Source organism: Apostichopus japonicus, chromosome 8, assembly GCF_037975245.1.
Source record: "Apostichopus japonicus isolate 1M-3 chromosome 8, ASM3797524v1, whole genome shotgun sequence".
Classification (NCBI taxonomy): domain Eukaryota; kingdom Metazoa; phylum Echinodermata; class Holothuroidea; order Aspidochirotida; family Stichopodidae; genus Apostichopus; species Apostichopus japonicus.
Genome location: NC_092568.1, coordinates 40,342,821 through 40,355,269, shown reverse-complemented (window position 1 = coordinate 40,355,269; position 12,449 = coordinate 40,342,821). Strand labels below are relative to the sequence as shown.

Here is a 12,449-nt window from a genome sequence, read left to right as displayed (position 1 = left end):
TACAGTAGGTATTTTCTGCCAGTAGCCATTAAGAGCTTAAACACATGATAAATGAAGGATTGTAACAGTCTTCAGTTATTTGAAGAATAAGGATGATTTCTGTATCTCAGAAAAGTCAATTTAATACTGCTTGATATATCAGGAAAGATATATTAGGCTGCTTTCTAAATCCTGTATGGTAACTGATCAATGTTATGAGTTGCATTTTAGGAAAATTGCAAGTGAGGACTTGATTTTAGCCAGCACATTTATTATTAGAATGCGGCTCTAATTGTTAAATTCTAGGCGTGGTTAATTTTATTATCATCTCCCGTCATTTATACCGTGATCATTTAATGTACATACGTAGCAGGTGTGCAGTATGTCGGCTTGCTAGTTCATCGTTCTCATTACCGTAGCTACAGGCTACAGCTAGCCCGTACACTGTACAATAATACAGTTTCACTACTACTGTAGACAAAGTCAATATAACTGTGCACATCTATGTATACACTTGACATTGTTACAGAGTCTGCGGTATGTAATTAAAGCTGTTGACAGTAATAACCCATATGAAGCGTCATACTTGCAGATCACATAATGAAGGTCTACAGTATGTATGCCAATCATGCCGTGCATATATCTTAAAAGAAATATTTCAGAATGACTAATAAACAGAAATGTTTGTACAGATTGAATGTGCTATCAGGTTTTTCATTGATGTGTGCATTCGCAATGGACAGTGATTCTGAGAATGTAATCTGAAAATTTATTCAAATTTAGTAACTAGAGAAGTTACACACATGTATGGTACTGGACTGTACTTTCTGTTCTTTAATTAAAATCTTGATTGCTTTGTGTTTTGTATATAATAGGTACGATACTCTGTAAAAGGTAGTATTAGTACAGTGTATTATACAGTGCTACAAATGGAGATGTCATTGGCTCAAGAGTTAGGAGAACAACTGGTAAAAATGAATAATATTCTGATGTATGACAAAGGTTATGCTGATGAATATCATCCTCAAGAAGGATAATTCCAGACAGGTTAACCTTAGTTTGTTACCTACTGAAGATGTACAGTGCAATTAAGTACAGTACTGTATTGGACAGTAATTCTGAAAATGCAAACAATTCGCAACATTAATTTATACCACGACAGCTCTGATGACCGTATAGCATATATTCTGACTCTTACTAATGAAAATAAAAAAAATTAAAAGCTGTTAGCAAACTGTTTATCCATAAAAGAGCCTGTGTAAGAGAATGTGTATAGTAAGTGGGCCTGACGTTAATGAATACAGCTGTATAAAGTACTGACTAACTGACAGTGATCAAACATGATCAATACAGTGATATGGATATGATATCTGTTGGGCGTTGCATACAGTAAGTATGCACTTGTTGTATGCAAATTAATGTAAGTAAAATGAGACTAGATTGAGTTACTGATCAGGTGTCTTGTTGTTTTTTTTTATATTTTTTTCATTCGATATTTATTGGAGAGGATTCAGTGAGATGGGGTGGTAGTAACTTTGTACTAGTTTTAAATTGGAATCAATTAGTAAATGTAAGTATTTAATTAGAAAACAAATAAAAACCATATATACATTGCAGTATTCAATGCAGGTATATATTTTGTGAAAAGCTTTGGTCATTGTATACAGATTGGTGGTAAATTCACAGTATACAGTAAAGTCAAATTTCTGATATTTTTAAATATAGGCTTAATATATTGTGATGGTTACAGTATATTATGCTCAGTTGTGTTCAACTTGAAGAGTTTAAGAGGTTTGTCATTGCTTTGTTTGCCTGATGAGTTTTAAAAGTCACAGAAACGGACCATGTAATTTTTGTAATACTTTATGAATGGTAAATATTGGGTTAGCACTACTGCAATGTTCAGTTGAGATGTGTTTTTTTTCTTGTGATTTTCTCTGATTTATCCTACTACTGTACATGTTATTTGCCAATTTTAAATACAACTTATTTTCCTTTGTTTCAGGTGGACTTACTACAATCTTTGGAGGACCAAGGACCATATGACCTCATCATTCACAAACTTACAGATGTCATCACTCGAGCTCAGGACGGAGACAATAAAGCCAAACAGATGATGTCAAATCTACAAGTAAGAAACTAATCTTCAAATTTACTCCGCAAATAGGAACGGATTCTTTCCTCTGGTTGTTCCTCGAGACAACTACAGGAGTTCTCAAAACAACACAAAGTTTGCAAAACATGACTTCATTTCCTTGGGAATATACTCATTCATTTAATAATAATAATATTAATAATAATAATAATAAATGAGACTTATATAGCGCCAAATCAGTAGACAAAAGTCACTGCTCAAGGCACTTTACAAAGAGAGCGAATTAATTTACAAAAGAAGTAGTGAAAAGATGCATGGGTCTTAAGTAAACTTTTGAATGTAGAAAATTTAGAGCATACTGTGTCCTCTGTCTTTAGATCTAGATCTCTTTGACTTAACCAGTCAATTGCATGACTTCCATTAATGGTAGCAGGAATAATTTACTGTTCAAATGTTGTTACATAGCTCAGTATTGAAGGCTTTGAATTAGTCTCCTATTAAATACTTTGGTTCCTGTGTAAAGAAAATGCTGATATATACCCAAGTTGACCAAATTTGCATAGCATTTTGCAATGCGATAGGTGATAAATGATTCCCTGGATAGCATCAACATTAATTGTACACTTCTGTATAATATGCCTGTTGCTAAGAGCCAGTGTAGCCGTCTGTTTATATTTGCATGCAGGAAGCAAGTATGGCATCCTGTTTGACCACTGAATAAAGAGTTATTTACAGTATGTCTGACACAGTATATTACAGAATACGCAAATACAATCAAGTATTGGTCGACTGTTTTTCCGATGCTGCTCTAGTTAGCGTCCAGTGAAGGAGGAAATGTATCATTCTGTAGCCTTCTCAAGTGTCATTGATCAAGAAAACTTCATGTTAACTGTCTGAACAAAATATCAGGATATTTAATTAGACTTGGACAATTCCAGGGACCATTAATGTTGGCAAAATTGGGAGAAGCCCAAGCCCATTATTACTACATGGCTCACTTTGCATAGAAGAATCGGGGCGGACATGGTTTATATGTTGATGAATTTGAGGCTAATTTCAACTAACTGCACTGTTTGGTAGTGATACAATATTTTATAGTTACTTCACTCTCACCTTCCCTGTCTCCTCACAATGACTGCATTCTTGCTCCTCTTTGTGTTTAGCACTTGGTAAAATTTTAGCTATGCTCTCTCTGTTCTACATGAACTACTTTATTTAAGTGTCTTTTATACTGTACAAAAATGTCCTACGTACATAGTGAGTTTAGCTACTTTATTTAAGTGTCTTTCATTCTGTACAAAGATGAACTAAGTACATAGTGAGTTTAACTACTTTATTTGAGTGTCTTTCATACTGTTCAAAAATGACCTAAGTACATAGTGAGTTTAACTACTTTATTTGAGTGTCTTTCATACTGTTCAAAAATGACCTACGTGCATATTGAGTTTTAGTGTTGACTATCCTCAGTGTTGCAGTCATGATGTGAATCTTGTTTATTTTCCTTCGCAGGAGTATGTACGAAAGCACCCTCACGTAATAGTTCTAGATCCAATCAATGCCGTTAGAAAGCTCATGGACAGACACCAAAGTTATCAGATCATACAGGACTGTATAAGAAGAAACAAAGGTGAGTAATTGGTATGAAGAAGTCTAAGACCAGAAAAAGAAGAAGAAAACAACAAACATTCAACTGTTAGTGAGTTGAGTTACCGTAGTATTCATGACTTACAGTGCTATCAATGCTATGAATTTGAAGGAAGTTTCAAGTTAACTTACTGTAGTATGGAGTATGCTTCATGCAAAGATATTCTCACTTAAATACCAGTCCTATTAAAACAGGTAGTTTCTGGATAATGATCAATATCCCTCCCTCCATCCTGATATGTTTTTATTCTTTAGACTAAAGAGGGTCCCTGAGGTTTTATTGCTTTGATTAACGTCCACTGTTGTTGCTCAGTTTTAAAGGGTTCCTTAGCCCTGACAGGATTTACGATGTATTTATATGTCTTCTTGGCATTTGGGTGACTCTTTGCTAAAGATTACTAGGTGGAAGTACATGTATTTATAGGTTGACTACATATGTAAGCATATCAAGCTGCTTTTACAATCCTCTACTGGTAAAATGAAACCTACAAAGTAAACTGTGTAAAGCAGGAAGCAGTCACAAAATATGAGATTTTCTTTTTTGTTGTTGCTATCTGGCAATGCTGCTGACCTTATACTGTAAGGTTGAGCATTACTCAATGCTAGATAGTGCAGTATTCTTCTAGTGAGTGACTTAGACTTGTTGCAATCACTTTATTTGATCAAAACTGGTAAATTTCCAATGTAAACAAGATCCTTTAATGAATGTTGTTTTGGCCTGATGCATTCATCATTGTCTCATGAAATATTTTACTCTCAGCAAAATATTAGCTGATTTGGTTAACTTTTCTGTTTGGTTGACCCATACTATAACTTCTGCGTCTGGACGGTCTGGTTTACCTAGACATCTGTGTAAATTGGAAGGATTGGGATCTCTGCAGTTCAGATTAGAGAGAGTTGACATTGTAGATGCCGAAGCTACAAACCTTTCATATTTTGTTTATTTGGAAAATTTGGAAAATTCAAGATATTCTTGATTCATGTATAATATTACATTGACTGAAAATGTGTACTAATTTAACGCAACAAAAAAGGAAGAATCACATGGGTTTGAAGTCAGCAGGAAAAGAAAATGGAATAAAAAAAGAAAAGGAATAAACGTTGAAAGCATTTGGGCACTTGACAATTACTACAACTCTATGTAAAGTAAAACCTACGTAGTTAAAGGACACACACCCATTGCAACTTAGTGACCTTGAGGCTTTAGGAGAATTTTACCATATATGTACACAATTTGCATGACAATTGCGTAGCATCCACTTTGCATATAAAAATTAACATACAGTATTATACCTGTAGTCTAAGTAGGTATCATATATGCAGTTGTACCAGGCTTGCTACTGATCAGTTTGGAGGTACTAGCATATCACAAATAACTTTGCAATTCTCAGAAAATAATTGTACTCAAGTCTACAAAATTGAAAATTCTTTGCACATAGCTTGCTTTTTTTAGTCTCTGTGGTGAGAATAATTATAATGGACACGTACAAAAGCATACTGTACAGTATGCTGTATAATATGACAGAGATATTTGTGAAGAAAAACTCCTGCAAAGAAAAATCTTAAATTCCATCTATGAAATATATGCTACAGTAGCTTAAAAGGTGTGTCTGAGAGCTGCATTTTGTAAATATGTGATGGCATAGTACAATTAGCATCTGCAACTTTTGACATTCTCTTTCTTATTTATTTACAAGACAGAATGTTAATGTGTTGACTCAGAGACCAATGTCATCATGAGGTCATGAAATTAAGGAAGTTCAATATATATGATTCATCTGCAAAGTCCATCTCCATTACAGAAAATAAACATTGTAATATATATATACAAAGAGAGACCAAAATATTAAAGCACAAGTGTCTCAATGGTGTCATATTTAGACTTGATCAAGACTCCAGCCTTATTTACAAAGCAACATAAAATCAGTGCCGTCTCCCAAATGGAATGAGATTTTAGATTTTTCGTTGCTGTTTTGGAAGTTGTTCATGACAGTTATCTCTATCACATAGACCAATAGTGATGGTCTGATTTGTGTCTCCTTCCATACACAGTACTTGAACAGATATATCAGTATATCACAACAGTAGTCGATACTCCGTGTGAACCTAACATCCTGCGCAGATGTTTTGAACCATACTGTACCTCATTGCAGGAAGTCTAGCTCTCTGTGACATTTAAACAAACAATTCAGATTTTTCTGTCTATAGAAACCTTATAGAATAGAAATGTTGACTGTGTGCAGGCATTGTATAGCAAAATTAAAACAACACATGACAAAGGTCTTTGTTTCTTACACTGTGATGCTCCTTATAGTTTGATACAGATACTGAACATCTCCCTAGTGTTGGGGAGGGGGGGGGGACAAGCCTGATATCACAGCCCCAGCAGGTTAGCAAAAGACTTTAAAAAAAAATGTTAATTTTAAGTTTACATTCTCAATGTCATGTAAGCACTCTAAGTATAAATAAACTCCTTAAAGTACAGTCCTAGCTTTACTTTATATAGCCTAAGTTATATGCCTGTTGATTGCTTGAGATACTGATAAACACAAACCACGGTTAGAAGGTATATATACATCAGACATGTTTAATATAGTCTTTTATCTGTCCATAGAGGACAGTAATTCTACTTTTGTTTCCTCTTTCCTCTACGGTTCCATGGTACGATAGCCTTTACCCCATTTTTTGAAGCAGACTGTAGAATGAAACCTTATCACTGTTAACCATCTATGGTCAGATTATACAGCTGAACAGTGCTGTAGGCTGTAAATATTCCCGATAAAAACGATTTGTACTGAAATTACGAGTAAAGATAATTATAATATACAGTTCTTATGAAGCGCAAAAAACATTAAAAACATCTCGATGCACTGGAAAAACAACAAAAAAAGCACAGAAACCTAAAAAACAACACAGACAAAAATTCACGACTGAAAAAGTACAGAGTAGAAAGACAAATTAATTGACAAAATTGTGACCTTCATAGGCCACTTTGAAGAGGAATGTTTTCAGTTGTTTCTTGAAATGTTTTGTGGACATAGATGTGGGGATATTGACTGGTGTAGCGTTCCATAGCACCGGTGCGGCGACGGCAAAAGAGCATTATACTATTGCTATTACAAACCCTTTGTTACCTACAGTATGGCACATAATGAAAGGTTTAACTGATTCAAGTTTTATCAATGAAGTTAACATTGAATGGATGTAGTTATGAACTCAGACCTTGAGAGATGTAGATATCGCTTGACACGATGTGTGTGATTCATGATTCGGTTGGTTGTATGATTATTATTATTCTCTCTTTATTTCTCTTTATTTCTTTCTACCCAGAGCTTAAAGGCAAAGTAGCTGTTCCACGTTTCTTTGAAATCAAGAGTTCTTCCATCTCCACGCAGAAGGCAGCTGCCGCACTCAAATGTGCTCAAGTCAGTTTTCCATGTGGTAAGAGGGCCCCTTGTCAATTCGATGATCACCTTGGGAGAAAAAAACCAAGATGAGAGATATATATTAACACTTAAACTTTATTACAGTTATGATCTTGTTTGGGTTTGCTAGCAAGTTCGTGTGAGTTCAACCGTATTAACTTCACTCCTCACTTATGTGTGCGTAGGTAAGGGAGACGGGTTAGTATTGTCGTTGGTTAATACCCCAAAGCAGTACGTCTTTGGGGCAGGTATGAAACCCCCCCCCCCTCCTCCCCAGACATGACTTTCTCAGTAACATTGATGATTTATATCTCTCTGAGTGAATTGGTTAGTATCTTGTTTAGTTCAAGGGAAGTTTCAGATCATTATCTCTCATCTCTAATGTCAGATGAATGCATCGCTGTAGGCTTTCCGCTTTGTCTACGCAGTACAAGTATGTCATGAATATGACCCAAGCCTTCTCAAGTGCAGAGATGTGATGAATTGAAAGAAGTGTTATTGCTGGGTAGTTTTCTATTATTAAGTATTAGATTTCCATTACTTGGGATATATCTTCTGTTGCTCTTTTGCTCTCCTCCAACTCTGTTAGCAGGCTACTCAATTTGATGATGGAGAGGTCCAAGAGGGTGTTCTAACATCATATTCTGTACACATCCGATAGGTTCAGAAAGTGCCTTCATGTCTAGCTCCTACTATTTATCTGCTTGTTTTTTTATTGCTTGCCAGAGGCAGGAGGGATCTATGAGATGGTGATGGCGAGTGTGTCTGTGTGTATGTACAGTATGTGTGTGTGTGGGTGCTTGTGTTTGTGACACCTGCTGATAAACACTGTTACTCGAAATATTCATGGTGGATCAAATTTATAACTTTGGCATGTAGATCTGTCTAGTTGCATTCAAGAGGTCAAAGTTTATTTTGGGGACGACAGAGGTCAAAGTCTAGAACCTTGTAAAACACTATATAACTCAAAAAGTACATCTTCGAGGTCAACATAGGTCAAGGTCTGAAAACTTTGTAGACAAAAAGGAAAGCAATTGACTTTCTGGTCATCTGCTTGTTGTTCCTTCACATTTTATATAACAAAAAACAAAATGAAGATTAAGACCATTTTGTGCATGTTAGAAGAGAATGACAAAACAAAAATCTCAGTTGATTTCTATGTATGCTCAATTTTGACAAAAATTGAAAATAAAGTATGCCAAGGTAGCCAATATTTGCAATCAGACATATCTTTTGAAATATGTACTATTTCAAAAGTACAGATAGGAGGAGTTAAAAGTAAAATACCTTTTCACACAGATGTGGATAAGATTCAGTAATGTGGTTAGAAAAGCAGCACAACAGATAGTTTTAGGGAGAAACCTTCACTTTTAGTCAAGTAATGATACAATTGTTTGATCATGCATGATCAGAGTATCATAGCCTCTCATTGACAAGTATCCAGTAACCTTTGTGTAAATTGTCTCTTTTACATTCAAACCGTTTCATCTGTGTGTATTTTATTTATTTGTGCTTAGTGCCTATCGACATTATTCGATAAAGTGTTTCAATGACAAAGATTGAGGATGGGAACTTTGACACTTACAGTCATCAACCATGGAGAGTATTCTGTGGAATTGATAATATTATGCAGTGAAGGGGATCTCACTTGGTACTGTATATAGTACAGTAGCAATCGTTTTGAGACTAAATTGGTGCATGAAAAATCTCAATGAGACAGCACTTATCTGGCTGTAGCTGATAGGATCATGTCACAGGTGTAGAGTTTAAGTATGATCAAATAGTGTTATAACTTACACTCAAGAATTATCTGCATTTCTGTAGAAATGCTTTGGTCTACAAATAATAGGAATCTTGTTGTTAGAAGTTTACATTTTTATGGCTACTTTTGTCCACCATATCTGTATATTTGTAAAAGTGTACAACGTAATGCCATACTTACCCTAGTGTCCGTCTTGTGGGGTTTGCAGGTTGGGAAGGAGTAAGTTTTGGGTGCGGGTGAGTGAGAGTTAGTGGTGTTCATTACCAGCACCTTGTCATGGGTGACTTTACTTCTTCGGCTAAGGAACGATGTCTCTCTTCTCTCTACAGTATGCAAGCCATCACAGGCCCACGGATCTGTTACTTCTCACAAGGTAAACACATCTACCTTGAAGTTCTTGTCCACAAAATACAATTTCTGAAATCATTTTCACTATACCTAAGCCGACGGTCTTACAAGTGGAACATTTCTTTAGTATGTCATGAACACATTAATGAGAGACATTATTGTTTTATCATTAGTTTAGAATCCTTTTATCAAGCATTTAACCATTGGCCAGTTTTGTTCAAAATATACTGACAAAACTCGGACCAGTTGAATCCATTCTGTTAAGTTGGTTTGCTGAGACGAATTGTTGCATTTAACAATTATGAAAATCACTTGCTCTACCAGATGAAAAATTAATTCAAATACCTCTCAGCTTTTCATGACTGAATTAAGTGTGATAATTTAGGGAACATGTGCAGTGAAATTAAAGTTGTGACACAAAACAATAAGTTGTGAGATTCGATGCAAAAATAATGCTTTAGTATTACAAACATGATTGCATCTTTTCTTAAAGGATTATCATATGAGCTGACAGTTAACTGGTCAAGTATTTTTTTTGGGCGATTTAAGTGTTTTGAATGCTTCAACTTCACATCTCCTCTGAGGAGCCCACAGTTTTAACTTTATTTCTGAATTTGTAGATTTTAGTTGTAGCATAACATGTTCTGCATTCTTTCACAGATGGCAATCATATTTAACGAGGCTGGTCTTAAAGACGTAGTCGCTCCTTACGTGGCCCAAACGTTTATCAGTCATAATGCAGTTCTATATAAGCTATTCTTTATCGGGGATCAGTACTTTACTGTGCAAAGGCCATCGCTGAAAAACTTCACAGCCGGTGGTGAGTAGTGGTTGAGTCGTGGTAAACGTTGTAAGTGTTAGATGATTATAAGCTAACGTTTCTTATTTCTCAGTATTTATTACATCTGAGACAGCCATACCAAGTTAAAAGCTGTTTTGTCAGTTCACTTTTCAACCATGTTTTCTTACAATCGCCCGGCCTGTTCTTGACTGGTCTGGTGTGCTCTGGGCTCCATTTCCTCCAAAACATTGCTTGGCTTTGTGAAGAAGAGTCATTCCAGGAGTACCTCTCATCACGAGACCTCTCGTAGCAGTTGAAAGGACCTGATGTATGGACTCTTGTAGGATCTGCTGCTGAGGTCAAATGTCATAGTCACAGAGGTCAAATGTCATCGTCACAAGAGATTCATAGTTTTTACATGTAATTTATGACTTTTGGTCAGACTAGTTAAAGTTAAACAAACTGGGACTAACGGTGTCCAAACCATGATTGTGCAGTACCATGAGTACTCATTAACAGGAGTACTCATCAACAATAGTACTCATCAACAGGACTACTCATCAACAAGAGTACTCATCAACAGGAGTACTCATCAACAGGAGTACTCATTACAATACCTGAATAATGATCTGATGAATTCCTTGCCTGGTCACACTTTAAATCAGTTTATAATGTTGATTTTTGGTAAAATTTCAGTAAGTATCATCAGAACTTCAGAAGGCAATTCATCAGCTTGAGAAGTCAGTTTTTCTTGGCAAATAATTAAATCTAAAATATGTGTGTGTAGAAATACAAAATTTTGGGATGGATATGCATAGAAAAATATAAGGTATGAAAGAAGGAAGACATAGTAAATAGAAAAAAACAACAAGCAAATGAAATGTTTGGGTTATACAATTTTAGAAGCCAGTAGAATAAAAACTCAATAGCTATATATGAAGGAGCTTATTTTTTTAAAGCCTAGTTTGGTATTCTTATCTTGAGAAAAAACTTGGGGTTGATGAAGTTGGGGACTGAAGGAAATCAATGCCTTTATATCATTTCTTTTTGTTTACAGAGCATAGTACAATATTCTTTGACAGTCATGATGTCTCTAAACCGAACTCCTCTAGCTTTCTCAACGAGGTGAGTAAAATTCTTGAATGAGTGTAATTTAAATAATACTTAACCTCATCATTATATTGTATCTAGCTTTTCTAGAATGTAGTGAATTGATCTGTTGATGTACCATAGCTTTCTATTCCCTAAGACAGAGATTGGTGAGGTGAGGAAGAGAGAGAAAGGGGATGGACCAAGCATAGTTGGTGATTCATTAAAAATTAAGACGATAATGTATTGAAAAGATCACAAAATGTATCACAAAAAGATCACAAAATTTCATCACAAAATTTCATCACAAACTGTACTGGAGGTCTAAATGGAAATGAAACTGAAATTCGCTCTTGTTGTTTGTCTTCATGTACCTGCATTACTTTGTCAAAATGAAACTTAGTTAATCATTGAGACTGCATTTACTTTGTGTTTTGAATCAAGATAAATATGATTTTTCAAAGTACTCTTTTCTTTATTATTAGTCAGTATTAGTATGTCCTTCACCTACTATGAATTGTTTTAGTACTACTGAGGACATCCCTCAGGTCATGTCTGATCTGAACTTTGACCTTTTAAGTACCTGGAATGTTAAGATGAACAAGTCTCGATTGTTGTCCTCAGAGAGCAGAGACAACATCTTTTTCTCGTTGTTTTCTTTTCAGTTGGACGAAAAGGATCTAAACAGGCGAGCTATAGAACCTGAATCAGACACCTTAAATAGACTAGCCAAGGTTTTACGAATTGAACTGGGCATGGCTCTGTTTGGAGTTGATGTGATCGTAGAGAATAATTCTGGTATTCATTATATCATAGATATTAATGCATTCCCAGGTATGTACAGTGTGGCAAGGACTATATATATATCCATTGTATATTTAACTGTGTAATCGGTTACTAACAAGTTGGAGATTTTTGGTTTGGGTGGGTGAGGTAGGGATGAATTGAGGATTTCGGGTTTGGGATGGTGAGGTAGGGAGAAAGTGGCGAAGGGTAAAAGTTGCAATCGTGCACTTTCGTTCTTTTTACTTTCGTCTGGACGATGAGGTTCCAATTATATGCAAAGACTTTGACATATTTAGATCTCTAGAATTTGTAAGTTATTTCCTGGTTTTGTCGCAGTCTGTTGCTTCCCCTAAGGACTCTAATAATGAACTAGTGTGGACTCTTATACTTCGCTATGCTTTACAAAGTGAAAGTAATTGTCATGCAAACAAACTGAAGCAGATGAGCTGTGTATTTTTCTGCTTCGCAGATGTTTTCTTAGCCATTGACAGGGTTGTATAATTGTCATGTCAAACAAACTGAAGCAGATGAGCTGTGTAT

At 35.5% G+C, this 12,449-nt stretch overlaps 1 protein-coding gene across 1 annotated transcript in view; it reads left to right on the top strand.

Annotated features, from left to right (window-relative positions):
- The window catches only part of LOC139972004 (inositol-tetrakisphosphate 1-kinase-like), a 28,961-nt gene that overhangs the window by 13,591 nt on the left and 2,921 nt on the right, over window positions 1-12,449 (top strand). Inside the window, exons 3-9 of the mRNA XM_071978866.1 lie at window positions 1,985-2,110; window positions 3,584-3,701; window positions 7,049-7,159; window positions 9,235-9,278; window positions 9,914-10,073; window positions 11,092-11,159; window positions 11,789-11,957. Of these exons, the coding sequence (XP_071834967.1) occupies window positions 1,985-2,110; window positions 3,584-3,701; window positions 7,049-7,159; window positions 9,235-9,278; window positions 9,914-10,073; window positions 11,092-11,159; window positions 11,789-11,957 (796 nt within the window). The remainder of the gene's footprint in view (window positions 1-1,984; window positions 2,111-3,583; window positions 3,702-7,048; window positions 7,160-9,234; window positions 9,279-9,913; window positions 10,074-11,091; window positions 11,160-11,788; window positions 11,958-12,449) is intronic.